The sequence below is a fragment of the Gavialis gangeticus genome, unplaced genomic scaffold (assembly GCF_001723915.1).
Source record: "Gavialis gangeticus isolate Ggan-Ray unplaced genomic scaffold, GavGan_comp1, whole genome shotgun sequence".
Taxonomy (NCBI): domain Eukaryota; kingdom Metazoa; phylum Chordata; order Crocodylia; family Gavialidae; genus Gavialis; species Gavialis gangeticus.
The window spans coordinates 50,895,729-50,914,622 of record NW_017729034.1 but is presented as its reverse complement, the minus strand read 5'-3'; the positions used below and the strand labels follow the sequence as shown (position 1 = coordinate 50,914,622).

Sequence of the window (18,894 nt, the reverse complement as noted above, 5' to 3'; positions counted from 1 at the left end):
CGTTTTGTGTGTGTGTGTGTGTGTGTGTGTGTGTGTGTGTGTGTGTGTGTGTGTGTGTGTGTGTAACTGCATTTATTATTGTCCTGCTGAAATAAGGGATAAACTGAGTTCAAGGCACATGAGGGTGTCAGCCTGTCAATGCTGAATAACCCAGCCTGACTCAGCTGGGCTCTGTTAACCCATATGCCTGTGTCTGACTGCATTTTATTGTTGCCCTGATGAACTGAGTTCAAGGCATATAAGGGTGTTAGCCTGACAATGTTGAATAACCTGGCTTGGCTCAGGCATGCCCTGTTAATCTGTGTGTGTATGTGCATATGTTTGACTGATACGGTGGTTGGAGGAACCCAGCCCCACTGAAACTGAGTCCTGAAAGATAGCTCCACTGCGGGTGAGGACTCGCAGAAGGGAGAGAGACAGCTCCATATAGAAACACAAGTAACACAAGCAGCACACTGATAGAATTACAGACCCCAGAAATACAGTACCCCTGATAAATGACCACACCCCAAAGTGATGGGCAAATCTGGTAACACTGTAGTTTTTGACACTTGCACATAGCCTGAGATTCAGCAGAGCACATGCGTGTCTATTGGGCATGCTCAGTAGGTTGTGCTCTGACCAAGTAGTTACCTGTGGTAGAACAGAACTGCCTAGGCAACGTGTACAATGCAGGGCAAGTCCCAGAAGTCAAAACACAACTCACACGGGTTAGACCGAGAAGGTGGGTTTGTCCACCTTTCAGCTCAACAACCTAGTACTTTGGAACTTCCTCATTTATATCTTCTACTTCTCAGTACACTGCTCTGACCCCTAGACCATGCCCTAGGCATTATGCTCTCTAGCCCTTCTCTCAGAAGCTGGCCCACTGGAAAGTTGAGAGGGAGGTATGTGAACCCAGGAGGAAGGGCTGAAAGCTGGGTGTGTGGCTCAGTGAGACAGCTGCTACCCTAGGAGGGAGGGAGCTCTGGGTTTTCAGCTGGCGTCCCACTTGCATTAACCCAGAAATTTTTCCCAGTGCTGCTTATCCAATGAATATGAAATGCAAGGGCAGGGCTGGAGAATGTGTACTTGGAACATTTCAGGGGGAAGTAAGAGATGTTTTTCAAACTGCATCTGGGTGATTTGACATAGAGAGGCTGGACCTCCTGCTTTCTGGGCAAGTGTATTAGCTATTGAACTAAATCAGAGGTGGGCAAAATATGGCCCACAGGCCATATCCAGCCTGCCAACTGAACCTGTCTGGCCTACTGACTGCCGCCAGGAGCCTGAGAAGGGAGAGCTGTGCCCTGTGCTGCTCTGCTCTGCCACAGCCAGGACCTGGACAGGCCACACAGTACACAGACTCTCATTGCAGCAGGTGGGCGGGATGGCTACTTGACACACTGTCTCATGCGGGCCTAGCTGCTGGCAGCTGCAGTACCAGGACCACGCAGCACCAACAGGAAGTTGTGGGGAGGATGGGGAGGCAGAGGAGTCTGCACACTGTGTAGCCTGGTCTGGCCCTGGCTGTGGCAGAGTGGAGTGGTGCAGGACACAGATGTCCCTCCTTGGCTCCCAGCAGTGGCCAGTGGGCTGGATAGGGGCAAATGGCATCTCCCTGGCCCCCCGCCCTCCCCCATTGCTCAACAGCTCACCAAAACTAAATAAATGGCCCTCCAGCTCAAATAATTGCCCACCCCTGGACTAAATGGTGGGAGGACACTTGAGCACAGACTCCCAAAATGTGCTCAAGTGCCAAAAACTGCAGTTATACAGCTACACATTTGCCACTAAGACATACAAAGAGTAAACAGGATCTGATCCCAACTGTTGTAATGGTATCTGCTAAACTCAATTGTGTTGGATATTTAGAAGTGGCCAAAGTCATCAAGGACTCTAGCCTCTTTTGTGCCGCAAACCATCTCTTAGGTTACTCCTTCTCTCAGAGATATCAGCTGACTTGCAAGTTAATTGTTAATATTTTATTTTGGTTTAGCATTTCTATTCCCCCACAGTAAATTTATATAAAGTTGTATAAAGGCAATGTATCATTTTGCAAGTGATTTCTTCGGTACAAAAGAATTCATTTAGCATCAGTGAGGAAAATCCAACCATTATTTTGTTTGCATGACAAGGAAAAATATGTTTTCTAAATAATGTAGTTTTATTCATCTTCATGCAGACCCTCAAACTGGCATCTACTAAGTATTGACCACTAAATAATCTAAAGAAGCCCGAAGTCTGCTGAAGTTAATGAAATGACCTTTATTTGCTTTAATGGACTATGATCAAGACCACTGTCTGCTACAGGTTGTCTAAAGTGTGTAGAAAATACCAGTTTTTCTTGCATTGTTCATTTTTTGTAGGACTGGAAACAAAATAAACTTTTTGGCTCTTGAAAGGCAAAAACATTTTAAATGTCTGGCCTTTATTACAAAGCATTTATATATACATGAGCAAAGAAAGAGGGGAAAAAAGTTAGTATTTTAAAAATTATTTCCTCTCCCACTGTGAATTTTTTACATTGAAAAGAGAGAAAACAGAGGCCAACCTATTACCACTGTTACTTGTTTGTAGCATAGCTGTACTCAAGGCTACAATCTGTTTCACTGCATTAGGCATTGTAAAAATACATGCTAAGGAAGTCTCGCCTCAAGAGCTTTGGAAAAAATTACTAGCAAGTTTTGTCATGACCTCTTTTAGAGATTTACAACAGAAATGGGTTAGTTTGGACTGTTAAAATGTTCATGGATAATACGAATACAAAGCAGAACATATGAAAGTCACCACTGATGCACAGAAGTTGTTCATACCGTAACAAAAACGTCCATCTCCCTGGAAGCCTACAGAACATTCACAGGAGAACTGGTTTCCTGTTCCTGGGCGACATACTGCGTTGCTATCACAATCATGGGTATTGGTATAGCAAGGATTCCGGTTAATATCAGCAGAACCATCTGTCAAGAGAAACATTATTAAACCACAGAAGCAGCTAACATGAGCTCACATTAAATGTAAAACTCTCTCAGATTTCCAACGCTGATATAGTGCCTTTTAAAGACTATCAAAAAATAGTCTTTAAAGGGCTGTCCCTGTCACAACACTTAACATTAGGGCTAGAAGAAGGTTGTTTGTACTGGGAAAGTACACAGAAAGGCAAGGCAGTCTGCACCCATTGTGCAGTTTGTGGTGCTGTAAACCTCTTTGTGGCACTGCAAACTGCGCACAGCAAACATTAAAATGTGCCCTGTGCTGCAAATTTGTATGTTAGGGCCAAAATTTGCTATTGAGATTATCTGGTAGCAAAAAAGAAACAAAAACCCAAGCACAAAAAGTGGCACAACGCAAGCTCAAAAAGCATGCACAGGCATACAGAGAAGCCAGGCCATGCAGAGCAATGTTCTTGCTGCCAGCCAGACCTCTATGCTGCCTGACTTGTGCCCCTGCTACTCCAGGCCACTAGGCAAGACTGCTGGGGCCAGCACTGGTGCTGGCCCCAGCCTCCAGCTCTGCCTGGCTGAAGAGTTGGGAGGAGCCGGACAAATTGTCCTGCAAAAAAAAGTGCACGTGCAGGGGTATGCGCTGCAGCAATTTGTGCTGCTGCAAATGCATGCCCCTGCATGTGACCATTAGGAAGCAGGGAACGCACAAGTGATATGATATGGCGCTAGTGATATGACAACCACAGATAAAGTCCTCAAACATGACAGCACAGAAACTTCCCTAGAATGTCTACAATAGAAGACAGCTACATTTTAAATGGGACATAGATGACCCTTTTACATGGAAAAGCCCAAAACAAATTATGCACATATTAAAAAAGGTGAAGCCAAATGACTTGCACACTCAACTTCCAGCCCCCTTACTCCCTAAGCAGAGTTGTAAGAGATCATTTATTTTTAAGTAATTGAGGAGGCCTGTTCTACCTTTCTCTTTGTTACCAAAAATAAATAGATGACCTCCTGTACTCACTTAACATCCATTTTTATATTACTCCTTCAAACACACCTAATTTTATTTTATACAGAGAATTCAGCTACCTGATCATCATAGTTGACCAAGCTTATTACGAAACTTTCCAGAAAAAGAAACCATAAAAAGAGCCATAACATCATCTGACATTAATGAAACATTTTGTACGACTGACTGCATCCAAAGATGAAGTCCTGTGACTGGCTGGAAGATGAATCTTAGAAATTAGCCTCATTCTAGTACTTTTATTTCATCTGGATTCAGAATGTAAAGCGACTTATTACTGAAAGAACAAATTTATTTAAAGATAAATGTACAGAAGGTACTGAAATCTGTGGGTGAATTGGTAAGGAAGAAAATTCAAATGGGAGTTTTTAAAGTAACTTAGGCAGCTAAGCACCCAAATCCCACTAAAATTCAGTAAGAGAACAGCATTACAAGAAGTCTCTAGTTGACCCTTAAAAAACAAACAAAACCCCCCAAAAAATGAAAACCTGCACACACATACATTTCTCCCTCTGATGAGCATCTCACATTCTAAGTACATAAATGAAACTATATAATTTACTTAATTACCATTCAAGTAATACAAGTAAAAATCGAATCCTTCTCATACCCAAAAGAGGAAAGAAAGAATTACCACTGTACACATACCACTAACTGGGCCAATGGAGTTGCTCATAGCATAACGTAGAATTTGTTCATCTTTGTTATACAGGACAAAAATGCTGTCCACTGATAGCTGCTGTGTTGCAGAAACAGGATGATGCGAGTCATCATGGATACATTCATCAAACGAGATGGTCTGTCGCCACTGGTAGGCAGCAGTGTAGCTGGAAGAAGAGCCATCTCTTTCTGGTGGTGTCACTGTGTATTCCCTGGTAGATGATGAAGTGATCACTGAAACGCAATGAACATCAGACTGAGAAGAAAGGAAAGGGAAAGAATACCACCCATTTCCTTCTGCAGCCATGAGCCAAATGCAGGACAAGATTTAACAGAATTTGATAGAGCAACAGCTTTCTATTTCTAAGGTATGGAAAAAGTTTCACATGGCTTTGGCTTTTATTTTGTCTTCATGTAGCAAAGTTTTAAGTAATACATTATATATTTATCTGAATACAATTTAGTAAGTTTTACCTTGTACAGTACATATGACATAAAGAAAAGGCAAATTCAGTTTAGGACTCAAAGGTTGCTTGCAGGTGTTAAAAGCAAACAAACAAACAAAAATGCTCTTTACTGAAAGAAGCAACTTGGCTCCGCAGCATCTGTATAGATCGGGTGCTTCAGTGAGGTTTTTTGGCACTTTTATCTAATAACTGATTCAATCAGCTATTAGATAAAAGCATGAAAAAAGCCCCACTAAAGTGTCCAATCTATACAGATGTTGGACAAGATGGGTCCAACTAATGTGATGCCTCTTCTGGGCATGTACTGGGCTCTGCATGGGAGCATGCCAAATTTAAAGTGCTGGGTTTTTTTATTTCCCATATCTGGAAGCAGCCAAAAGGACTGGTATGGGGTAAAGCATGTGGTAAAGTTCGCCTCAAAAGGGCTAGCTGAGACTTCACTGCTATTGTTACCCCTGCTAACTAAATTAAACTACCAGAAGTATGATAGCACGTGCTCCAATCACACTTCTAGCAATCAGTCAGTCATAGAATCTTAGAATCCTAGAAAATTAGGGTTGGAAGGGACTTCAGGTGGTCATCTAGTCCAACTCCCTGCTGGGCCACCCCCAACTATATCATCCCAGACAAGGCTATTATCTAGCTGGGTCTTAAAAACCTCCTAGGATGGAAATTCCACAACCTCTGGGTAACCTGTTTCAGTGCTTTATTAACCTCCTGCAAAGGCAGTTTTTTCTAATATCCAACCAAAATTTCCTTTGCTGCAATTTGAAACTATTGCTCCTTGTTCTGTCATCTGCCACCACTGAGAACAGTCTAGCTCCATCCCCAAGTGGAATCACACTTCAGGTAGTTAAAGGCTGCTATTAAATCTCCCCTCAGTCTTCTGTTCTCCAAACTAAATAAACCCAGTTCCCTCACCATCTCCTCCTATGGCATATGGCCCAGCCCCCTAACTATTTTCACTGCCCTCCACTGGACAGCTTATTGTCCACTGTAACCCCCGGGCCCTTGTCAGCAGAGCTGTTCCTTCTCCAGGCAGTCCCCAGCCTGTATTGGTGCGTAGGATTGTTCTGGCCTAAGTGATGGACTTTATACTTCTCCTTATTGAACCTCATGACATGATTTCTTTTGGTCCAATCCTCCAGTTGTCTAGGTTTCCCTAGCCTTACCCTCCAGCATATCTACTACTCTTCCCAGCTTAGTGTTATCTGCCGGGTCACTGATGAAGTTATTCAACAAAACCAGCCCCAGGACTCAGCCCTGGGGCACTCCACTTGATACCAGCTGCCAACTAGACATTGAGACATTGATTACTACCCTTTGAACCTGATGACCCTGCCAATTTTATATCCACCTACCCATTAGTTGTATTGAAACTTCTGGGAGGGGGTTTTTGTGGTGAATTAAAATTTTGAAAATATAAAGTAATGTATAGGTGAGCACAGGAGTAAGCTATACAGCCTTGTATACAATATTGAGTACCTGGTATTTTGGGGTTCTCTGTGCTAAATTTCTGCATGTTTCAATGCTGTGATCATGAGATTTCTTTTGGTCCAATCCTCCACTTGTCAAGGTCTCTCTGAATCCTAGCCCTACACTCCAGTGTATCTACTAGTCCCTCCGGCTTGGGGTCATCACTTAAGCCAGTGACTAAGAACTGAACTCAGGTCTCCTCTCTCTCCATTATGTCACTACAAATATGGAGGTTTCCATTCTGTGTTTACTGGATAACTGTGCATTTGGTAAAAAGATCCATATTAACTGGCATGGTGGGTGGTACTCACAGAAAAAAGACCAACAAAGGGTGCCTTGTTAGTAATGTAGTTAAGCTAAGTAACCTAGGCAGCCAAGCTAAGGGTGCCTTTAGGGATGCCAAACCAGGGTGTTTTATAACCATGCAATTCATAGAAATATTGACTAACTCAAACAAAAAAAGATTATAAGAATACAATTTCCAGGCAAACGAGTCAGAAGTACTTTAGCAAAAACAAACCAAAACAAACAAACAAACCAAGAAACTCAACAACCAAGTCAATGCAGTCAAAAGTATACCATTTTCATGGTGTTATTTCTAGCAGTCAAAGTATATGATATTAAAGAACAATACTGAAAACAAGAATGGACGATATCTTTCAGACTGTCCTCTATATTGCCTGAGGATCTTGCACTATTTAATCATGTTGCTTCTTACCAGATGTAGAAGAATGATAGAGCTCAGTGTATGGCTCTATATGAACTGATGCACCAAATGAGATCTCAGGAATTCTACCCTCCATTTCTGTGCTGATTGTAAGATGGCCATGCTCATCAACTCCATTGAACTTCTGCTTGATAACCAGCTTCTCATTATTGCCAAGGAAGATAACTTCAGCTTGTCGTGTAAACTCACCACCTAAAAAACAATTTCAGTTACCACGACATAGTCTGAATGCCTCCAATCAAACTGTTGCCCCAACCCCTCATAAAACCAGTGGCAAATGTTTTCTACACAAAATACTGACAAATCTTCTAATAGAAAACAAGAGCTGAACTATTATATAGAAATTATTGCTACAGATATGGTATCTTATTTAATGCACAATAAAAAAAACTGCACTCATCTTTAGTACTACTAGCATGAACTACAATTATACTAAAGGAGAAGACTGAAGATCAAGAAAGGTCTATTTTGCTTCTGCAAAAACCTAGCAGTAGACCTTATCATATCTGGTACAACTGCAAAGGGATTGTATTCTTTAGAACAAATCTCTCTGTTAGGAATACATTCCAAGTGGAAACAAACCCACCACATCTTTGCTCCCAAATCAAAGCCAAATGAAATGTAGTGCATAAATTCCAGAACTGCAAGGAAGCCAAACACCCAAAACTAACCCATCAAAGCCAGAACAATAAAACTGTATATTCAATTGCCATGTAATGGACATTGATAAAATTTATACCATAGTAATATCAAATAAAACAATTCATAAACTCCTGAATCAGATGGTAGGTACACATGATTCTGAACTGTGCAATATGAATCAATATAGAAATTCAGGAACACCTCTAGTTATCCAGTGTTTTTACTTGCAAAGTTCTCCACACATTTCAAAACTAATAAAATGTCACTTGTTTCCCAAAACTATTATTCAATATTTTGCATTTCCTTAGTGGTAGCTCATGGTCAATTTAGTACCTAAATTGAATATGCTTTTCTTTGCAGTTTTAGGCCTTGATGGGGCCTGATTTTAATTTATTTTCATGGATTTGGCAGTCAGATCCAATTAGATGGGACACTCCATATTAAAGAAATCACCAGCTGACCATGTCTGAGTAGCAACACAGGAATATGTTGAGGCATGGTAGGGACAGCCCACAACACAGATGGTAATGGTTCTCTGGGCAACTGAAATATATTAGGATGCTCTTCTAGTCTATACAAGGGCTCAGTGCATCCTAGACTTACTTTGATAATCAGGGACCCCTTACCGGCTCCTTAAGAGCCCTGCATTCCTTCTATAGGAAACAAGAATACTGCAGAGCAGAAAATGCAGGTCTAAGTCTTTCAATGACACAGGAGAAATCAGATCCTTGCACTCCATTCTTGGCAAGTAACATTTTCATCTTTAAGGGTCAATATTTGTTTTTGCCTTGTTTTCTCATTTTTATTGTGGAATTTTTAAAAACCTATAGTCATTTAAGAGCACAAATCCCACTTAAACTGAATGGCACTCATGCTGCTAAATATTTCTGAAAGCCCTGTTCTCTTTGATGCTATACACCAACAGCACCAAAATCAGTCATCTGCTTACTAACAACATTAGTCCACTGAACAGAAACTGGCTAATCTATTTTGCCTCAGTGCACAGGGGTACAAGGTAATTTGTATATGCATTTATGGTGACTCTAAAATAAAATCCCAGATATTCATATTAGACTAGAAGAATATGCTGAGGTGCACTGGTCACCTAACAACCACTTCTGGTCTGGAAACAATCAGCTTCTGCATTATTGTCTACGTCAACAGTATTTCTTTTACCGAGCTACAAGAAAAGGTATAAACAAGTCTTTTCAATATGTTTTAACTGAGAAGTTACCAGTAAGACTGAATCCGTTTTTATATCCTTGCTGTTCCACAGCAAACATCCATCCTATGATACCTCCAACAGAGGCAAGGGGAAGCAAAGAATAACCCAGTGTTTCTGGGATTGTGCTGATAGCAGTGTAGGCCCGCCCCTGATTCATCACAACATAGGAATGGAGGTCAGTGTTCTCGAACACAACTGGCACTGGGTTACTCCCAACAAAGATTCTTCCTTTGACTTTCCCATTGACTCGCTGAGGAGAACCTGGTAAATCAGAACAGTAAAGTGTTAGCAAGGGTAATCTCACAGAATATATTTCCACAGTTCTGTATCAACTATGTACAAATAAATATTGAGGCACTAAGGCAGGAGTGAGCAATTATTTGGGCTGGAAGGCCACTTAGGGAGCTTTGGTGAGCTGTCACAGGCCAGGTCAGCACCTTTTGTACCCACCTATCCATAACGGCTCACCAAAATGCCCTAAGTGGCTTTGCCCCAGGGTCTGGCCCAGCACTATCACCACTTGGCAATTCCAGGGTCTTAATAAAGACCAGCCCACATGAGCAGGGTGGCTAGGCAGATGGGATAGGGTTGTGAGCAGGTGGGGAGCAGCATCTAGGAGCAGGCAGGGAGCAGGGCTGGAGCTAGGATCACAGGGCAGTGGCCAGGTGAAGCCAGGAACTGACTGCAATCCACTCCCACCACACCCCTGCCCTTGGAACTGGCTGTTCATAGCTCCAGGTGGGTGGAAGGCAGCTGGGAGCTGATGCTGAAGCCCTGCGCATTGGGGCAGCAGCTGCCCAGCTACAGCTTCCTCCCCCACTGCCTGGCTGGGCATGTGATACCCGGCACGCATCTCCATGGCTTCCCCACGGAGCAGTGCAACAAGAGGAGAAGGAGGAGGAGCTGCTGGAGGCTGGGGGAGCTGAGCAGTACCTGGGCAACTGCAGCTGCACTGGGAGCAGCCCCACTGGGAAGCTGTGCACATTGGCTGGGGCATCGGTGGGCATGGGGCAGAAGTGTGGAGTGGGCTGCCCCAGGTGGGAGTATGCGGCACTCAGCACTATGCGGATCATGGACAGGCAGCCATGGACCACATATAAATGAACTGGTGGGCGCCTGCCTGAGGGCCGTATGCAATCAGTTGATGGGCTGGATCCAGCTTGCAGGCTGTATTTTGCCCACCCCTGAGTCAGAGTCAGAGACAAAAAAGGACTCAGATGCCTAAACTGCACCTTAGGTGGAACTTATGCATTTAAAACCGGAAGTGCTATCCACAGAGTACCGACACAATCACTTACTCACTTCAGTCAAAACATCACTACAGAGCCAGCTATCCATATCTAAAGTGGTGATTTTTCATTAGTAAAGATACTTGCATCCTGAGGCTCTGCTACAGTGCATGACCAGAGCTACTGCAATATTGGCCGAGGTGAGCATCTCTGAACCCGTCTCATGCCTAAGGCCTTTCGGGATTCTAATATTAGGTGTCCCTGAGCCTAAATCCCCTGGAGAAGCCTCATCTGGTTGCCATGCTCCAAACAGGCACTGACAGCCTGGGGTTCAGCACAAAGCACAGCTTTCATTCAAAAGCACAGCAAAAGGAAAAAGGTGGTGTTGCCTATATCAAATAATAGACCAGCAGTTACAATACTCATACAGGATTTAATGTTTTCTGCAGCTTGAAGTGGTCCAAAACCACATCTCATCTCATAAAAGAATGTTCTAGCCTGCAGCATAAATTATGATGTGGGGCACCTACCAGCTATCTTCTTGAAGCTAGGTCATTGGTCAGAAACGAATACAAGATGTGTTGGATTAGAAAGAAAATAAGCAACAGGGAATATGATGATGGTGGTCTGGGGAGTCCTGAGTTCTGCTCCCTCATCCCAACATTGCTTGTATATTTTATTCAGTAATGGTTTAATATAACATGCATGAATAATCCTGAGACAAAGACTAAAATCCAAGACTTTTCCCTCTAGGTCAAGGTCAATGAACTCAACACTGAGCTATGCAGCCATGCATGCTCTTACTTGCATTCTCATTGGCCCTAGGAACTTTAATTTTTTATTGCACCAAGAGACAACTTGATGAGATGTGAAGGGTATCCCTACCCCAGTCTTGCCTCTTGCCTGGTGGTTAGGGCAATCTTTTGGGAGGTGAGAAATACTGTACTGGTTTGAACCCCCTCAAGCTGAAAAGGGACTTTTCCACTTCCTAGACAAGTCCTCTAACCGCTAGTTTATTATTTAAAAGGTGGGAGCAGTACTAAGAGCCAGCCATCTGTACCTAAAATAGTGATTTAAGCCATGAATCCCAGATTCACAAAAGATGTCTCATAAGGGGTTGCAGGTAGACAACCTAAGTCCAAGGAAGATGGAATTGCAGATACACCCCTGTCTTCACGATTTCATATTGTCCACTTAGGTACCCACCTTTCCTCCCCTTGTTTAGTGTGCTAGCTGTTATGAATCTCATTTTAGGTGATTAACTCTGCCTATCTAGTACATAAGGAAGTCAGGCACTCAGGTCATGAATTCCAGTCCCAGAGATGGATGCATAAAAGTTAAGCATGTGGGTCACTTTGTGCATCTGAGACAATGTAAGTACCAAAATATATATACTCACAAACCGATATAAAAGGTACCTATGAACAGGGTATACATTTGCAGAAGAATTTATGGTTCTATTTTTATGCAAAAGAGTAAAGGGATTGAATTACAATAGTTAGATGCTTGCTGTTATCAGTCTTTATTTTCCCTGGGGATACATGTCTGAGTGAACAGCCTATGCTGTCATAGCACCTGCGACTAATGAATGCATGCCATGCAGTAAAAGTTGACAAGAGACCACCCATATTATACACACATTCTTGCCTTTAGAAGCTGCCCTAAATTGTCTTCAGAACTAAAGAGAAAAGGTTTGCTCTTTCTTTATTAGAAGGCTAATGCCATTAAAACAATCAAGCTTTTTCTGTTTTCTTGTTTGGTTACTTTTGGCAGGCTTTACTTTATTGAAGATTACAGGAAGACTCTCATAGCTCCAACTTTTCCATAGGTCTATAACTTCCTCCAAAATTATGCTATATATGATTGCTCACTAATGTTGCAGGGAGGGAATTTTTTTGTAATATTATCCAGAACCCTCTGTGTAATTTTAATGCATGAAATAGCAGCTTCAAAATGTGTAACTGTTGGATCCTATGTCTTCCTTTCCTTGGACACATTTACAATTGAATTAAATGCTAGTTTTTGCATTTTATGGAAACAGCAATACAAGTAAAGCTGTTAGTCATTTACTTTAGCTGCACATATAACTTGAATTGCTAGAAGAATTACAAGTGTATACATAAGAAATTCCTTTTTGGATCTCACATAGGCACAAAGTTTAAATGCAGTTCCAACAAAATCAAGCAGCTTAGGTCTTTGCTAAACAAGCTGAAAAGTCAGACCAAACAGGAGCTACATTTTGGCTCCAATGATAAAAGCTGGATTGTGCATCACTTTAAAGAGGTTTATTTCCAGAGGAACGGGCCTGAATCAGAACCACAGATCCAGACCACCCCGGAGCTTTGCAGCTCTACTCCACCTGAACAGTAAATAATATATACCGTTTCAGGAGCAGGAACACCATGTCTCATTCTACTTTAGATGTTTAGTTGCTCTAGCAAGCCACGTCTGAATAGGTTTAAAAGCTTGTGAAATTTCTAAATTATACACTGAATGTCACCCATTGGACATTCTCAGACTGCAGTTCTCAAACCACAAGGGGCTCTTCAATTTATTATCTATAGCTTTTTCAGGAAGTGTCACTGCAATAAAAATGTGTGAATTCATTTCAAACTGGAATAGTTTTAGAGACTGCATATTCTGCAAAATAGGGTTCAAAGTTTCTCTTTGTAACAATGAAAAGTTACCTGCATGCTGCTTTCTACCTCAGTATTAGTACTAAACCTGACAGGCCTCTGAAGATTTTAACTCTTTTCTCCCCCCAAAGCTCCCTGGGGGAAATTTTTTCAAGGGAGTGCTTACACTAAGAATGTTAATAGTGACTAGAACAGTGATTCCCAAAGGGTGTGCCATGGCAGTGGGCTGTGAGAACAGAAGTGCGCTATGAAAAATTACACTTTATCAGTACCAGATATGGCCTCTGGAGCCACATCATCTGGATCATGGGGTGCTCCATGATACGGAAATTTGGCGGTGGGGGAGAGAGGGCAATTAACACTGCTACTGATCTCTTGCTGCCAAATTCCAAACTCAATGGGGCAGGATCTGGGGCTAGCCAGGCCAGCCCCATGTGTTGGGATCGGGCCCACAGACTGGATCCAGCTCACAAACCAACCCAACACTGCTCATCTGGCCCGCAATAAAAGCTGTAATAACTGTGTTGTTCAGTAGGCATATGTGAGAGTTCTACAAATAAACCGCGGGTCTCCGAAACATACAGAACTTAACATAACCAACTTCGCTAAAAGACAGGCATGCAATTTTAAAGAGTGGGCAGACAAAGCCTGGAATATCCCTGCTAGCTTCTAAGTGAAATGTAAAGGAGACATGCCTACTTCCATGAGGGAAGAGAGGAAGCCAGAGTAAACAATGCCAGCTTGAAGTTGTGAATTGTTTACTCTGGTAAACAAATGTTGCAAACATCCAGATAAAAATGTTCTTGCCTTTGTGACCAGCAAAGGAATTTTCCAGACATGAAATCTAACAAAATTGGTAGTAATGGGGTTCACTTCTGAGAGGTCAGGAATAAAAAAAAAGAAATAGTCAAAAGCAGCACAAGTGCCTCTTCATAGCGGAGAGCCTTCTCCTTATATCCAGTTGGATGAAAAAAGAGAACCCTGCTGCAGTATTGTTAGTCTATGTCAGTTAAATGGAGTCTAAAGGATGCTCCCAAGGAACCCAAAATGATTTCTTGTGGTAACACAAGACACTTGACTGTGGATGAGAGGTCTCAATGTCTCAAACTCCAATTCAGTCTCAGATCCAAGTCATTCTAAAAACCTTAACCTAACATTGAAGACAACATTTGGCAAGAAAACTGACCACTTTGGAGGCCTACTTAGACACAAGACAAGCAGCCCAACAAACAAGGCCAAAAAGAAAAGAACTGTCACATTAAATCAGTGTAAGAACAGAGAAAAACTCAATTAGGATCTGTCCTTGTTGCCTTTCAATTGCTCTGAACAATTCTCTTGCCTACCTCCAACGCCTCTCTGATCTCACAGACCTTACGGGCATACTATAACTGCCTTAACTAAAGCCTACCATCTCTTTATCTCTTACAAAACCTCCTTCTACCTTGTCATATCTTTGCCCACCCCTTCCAGATCAGTTTTTGTGTTGTCTTCCCACCATTGCTTTTGTCTGCCTTGAGGTTTGATACCCTTCACCTCAGCTTCCAAACATCTGCCTCACATGTCTTCTCTCATCATTTCTCATGCTATACCCTGTCCTTTTCATTCTCTGTGCTCTTATTTGTCTCAGGACATCAGGTCTTTTGTAAAGGTCCGCAAGCCCTCGATTACATCTCCTCCATATGCCCATGTTTTCCTTGTACTGTACCAAATGTTTTCCTTAGCACTTTGTTTTCAAACACTTGCAGCCTTTTTCCATTTGCCTTTGCCAGGGTCAGGATTCACATGCATATAAGAAGACAGCTTGAACAAGTGTGCTATAAAGTTGGATTTTAAGGTTTCTTGAGATTTTCCTTGATCATTATTTTATCTGGGCTCATCAGGAATATTTTAGCACTGTAAATCCTTGCTTTGATTGCTTCAGTGATTCTCCACCTTCTCTATCTGCTGATTTACTATTTGAGGGAAGAGAATGAAAATTGTTTCTGATGGGTAATCTCCTCGGAGGAGACTTGAAGCAAAGTTGTCAGACAAGGAAATTCCTTTTCAGATCACTTTCTTTGCTGTCAGTCAAACAGCAAAGGACCACCACTGCCTTTACATGATGCTCAGCATTTTCCCTCACAACCTCCTGATGTCCAGTTGCTACAGAAGACAGCTGAGTGGGATAAATAATCTGAATCAGGAAAGAGGTGCCCATAGAAAAAAAATTGCAAAAAAGTATCTCCTAGAACAGTAACTACAGCAGATCCTGCAATTCAGGGAACAATTTTGGCCGAACAGTGTTTGCTTTAAAAGGGTAGAATATTATGGAAAAATGAACAGCCAGCCAATGCTGATGACAGTGTTTTGGAAATATTCCTGCTGTGACCCTAGGTTTTAAAGAGCAATTAAACAATTAAATTAAAGATTGGAAGAGATTCCAATTACATTTTACTTTCATTGTAAATACCTCATCTTTATTACCCATCCAGGTTCACATTTTGGCTTCTTTAATATTTCTTTCATATAGATATTTCTTTAATGTAAAAACACATAATTAATATTTTTCAAGATAATTTAGAACTTTTACTTCAATGTGTGGCTTTCACCTACAACTTATAAAACATTTAAAAGCCATGTCCTTATCTATTGCTACACTAATAACGCACAAAAAAGTATTGCCTACTTATCCATACAACTCACTTTCAACAGTAGAAGAAAGCCCAGTCTCATAAAAACCACCATGTACATGTAACGTGTAAGAATTTAGTCTTGAAAAATTAAGTTACCTTCTGCTACACATTGCCTGCCATTCCCTTTGTAACCAGCAATGCAACTGCAACAAAACCCATTTGAATAGTCTTTGCAAACGGCATGAATGGAGCACTGATGGCGGTTGTTAGCACAGGTCTGTTGGACATCTGTATTGTAGCGGAATACTGTAAAAAGAAAAAAAAACAACCATTCACTCTTCCCATAATATATTAAAATGTAGGAGAGAAAAATTCAAAATAAAGGCAGCTAGACCGTGCTACTGTTATAAGGGTGTAGGCTGTAGCTGTATTGGTCTAAGGACATGGGCAGAGAAGGTTCTTTGGGACCAAATTAAATAGTTGGAAAAACTAAAAAGTTGGAAAAATAGATATCAGATTCACCCAAAGAACCTTGTCTGCCTATTGTTATAAGAATTTCATTAAGTAAACTTCAGAATTCCATTGCGGCTATTTAATCAGGTCCTGGGAATAGCAAACAATAGCAAAAATATTTTACTTGCCTCGCAGTATGTCAAATATTCCTAACAAAAGAGTCAGAGCCTCAGCAGCTACATGTTAGCATAGTTACTTGAGGGGAGATATAACAATCTACACCAGGGCTCAGCCACCTTTGGCAAACGTAAGCCGCACCACAGGCCACCATTCCCCTCTAGCGACTCCAACAGTGAGCAGAGCCTGCAATGAGGAAAAGCAGACCACCATGTGGGCTAAAACAGCCAGAGGGGATCAGTGCACCATTAGCAAAACATGAACAAGAACTGGCTAGGGAAATGGAGCACCTTTAGTAGAATGCAGACTGGATCAGACCTTCACAGGCTGTATTCAATCCCTTTGCATACCACATCTGGCCTGGGGGCCATAAAATTCTGATCCCTGATTCACACCATCTGACAATTTGACCACCTGAAACTAAACATGAGAAAAACCTCTTATAGGTTCTGTTTTCCAAACAGTACTGAAGTGGCTGTCTATGCACTCATGGCCAAAACCCATCTCTATACTCTTCCAGCTCACAAACGTAACAACTCCTGTGTCTGACTTCAAGGAGCACTCTGAGTCTTGGCAGTCAAATAATTAGTGTCCCACACTGAGTCACTTTTTCTGTTTTCACAGTCTAAAAAAATTAGCATTGCTAATATAGCGCTTTTACCAAAACCTGAATGGGTAGCCTTCTATAGCAGTATCATTCAAACTATTTTCCAACTTTATCAAATCATCTGCGCTCAGCAAAACACACTAAAGACTAAAATACTAGACAGCTAACACAATATTATAACTAATCAGATCCACATGGAATTTCAGAGGATGAGGCCAAAAGTATGAAGCTTTTCTGGGAAGAAAAGAAAGCTTTAATCAATGGTTTAGAAACAAATGCCCTTCACATGCCTCCCCATGGCTCCTTCACTCATATGGTCTCAGGACCACCTCTGATGGGCAAAGTATAGTATTTACCTGAATCCAAGACAACCCTCATGTGTTTTCCATATAAAGAATCTAATTATTGGAGGTTTGTCTTAAATGTGTGCCCCCCTCTCCTCCCTTCCCACAACTGCTACAGTGGGGAAAGCAGTGGCAGGCTGTCAGGCAGTGGGGCCAGCGAAGGGTAAATGGCAGTGGGGGGAGGGAAGCAGACATGGCTGCAAGGGAGGAAAAGAGGCTACAGGGGGTAGGAGAAGTGGAGCAGGTGGTCAGGGACTGAGGTGCCAACTCTGGCCCTGTCAAGGTTGGAGTCAGATCTGCAGCAGCCACCTGCTGCCTTCTTGCCTAGCATTCAAATCCAACATGAGAGGATTTTCCCCCCTATGTTAAGGGGGGGGAAAAAACTCTTCTCTTCTTGGACTTGAGTAAATACAGTATGGATTATATGGAGGGACAACCAGGAGTCAAAGTAGAAGCCACAACAAGGTGTAGAAGACAGGGTGTCTGAGAAAAAGCAGGTGCCAAGCTTCCTCCAACTACAGAAGCCCCCTCAGTACAAAAGGCCTTACCAATCCCTGTTTCATCAAATTCTTCCACATCTATAACTTGGGGTTGCTGTTGGTAGAACCTCTGGACTTGAAACGGGTCAGGTGGTGTTTTCCCAGTGGGGAAATCTGCCTGACGATTGAAAGAGGACTCTATTGGAGGGATCCCAGTTACAACTGAAGACTTCAAGTCTTCTTCTGTAGCTGACTGAGGAACTCCATAGGAAATATGCTGTTGATCGCCGCCTTTTCTGTGAACATCATATGTTACATGTTGTTGGCCTGTTTCAGCTGAGTTATAGTATGATACAGATGGTTCTGAAGTCACCTCTTGATATTCTTCATAGTCATTATACTCCAAACTTTCTGGACTGCTGCTGACCTTGGTAGGCAGGATGATAGATGAGCTACCAATCTCAAACACCCATACTCCTGGCTTTCCAATATTGCTGCTTCTAAAAGAAGACAATTATAAACAATGAGTCAAGTAGATGCTACTAATCATCATCATCATGTTAAGTTCTATGAGAAAAAAAATCTCTATACTTGATTCTATGCTCTGCTGACAGATACCAAGAAAACTGGCTGAATGTACATTTTGTATGTGGCACAAGACAGCTACTACTTATTCAGCTCTAGAAGACAGCTACTACTTATTCAGCTCTAGAAAATACACTTTCGCATAAACTACTGCAATTTTGGCCCATGCTGACAATTTTACTCTGCAGAGACACCTCTCTCCTTGGGCATTTATTTGAAGGCAAGGAGGGATGTGAAGCAGGGTGAAAAAAAACTTGGTGTCAGAGGGACCATATAAACCTTGACAGTGACTGCTTGAACTTTCTTAATTGCTCCTTTCCTACCTGCCTTTTGACATTTATTTCTATATGGAAGATTTTACAGAAGGGAGTGTATAAAGTCAGGCTCCTAACCAAGTGGGACTGAGCATGCAGTGGTTCCCACTAAGGACAATGGTAGCATAGAAGACTGCTAAAAAAGCCAAAATCTTTATAATCTTCAAATGTGCTTTTATGTATGAAAATTCATTAAGTCAAACAATGCAAGTGCGGTGAGACCTTAGTAGCCATGATTTTCAGCTTATAAAAAACTGCTAAAGATCTTAAGTGTGGGTTTTTGGGGGGGGGGGGGGGTTTT

General features: G+C 42.0%; 1 protein-coding gene across 1 annotated transcript in view; it reads right to left on the bottom strand.

Annotated features, from left to right (window-relative positions):
• NID1 (nidogen 1) overlaps nt 1–18,894 on the bottom strand; it is a 96,514-nt gene that overhangs the window by 58,032 nt on the left and 19,588 nt on the right. Inside the window, exons 4-9 of the mRNA XM_019526827.1 lie at nt 17,764–18,194; nt 15,791–15,940; nt 9,167–9,418; nt 7,282–7,482; nt 4,609–4,854; nt 2,796–2,939 (exon numbers count right to left, since the gene is read on the bottom strand). Of these exons, the coding sequence (XP_019382372.1) occupies nt 2,796–2,939; nt 4,609–4,854; nt 7,282–7,482; nt 9,167–9,418; nt 15,791–15,940; nt 17,764–18,194 (1,424 nt within the window). The remainder of the gene's footprint in view (nt 1–2,795; nt 2,940–4,608; nt 4,855–7,281; nt 7,483–9,166; nt 9,419–15,790; nt 15,941–17,763; nt 18,195–18,894) is intronic.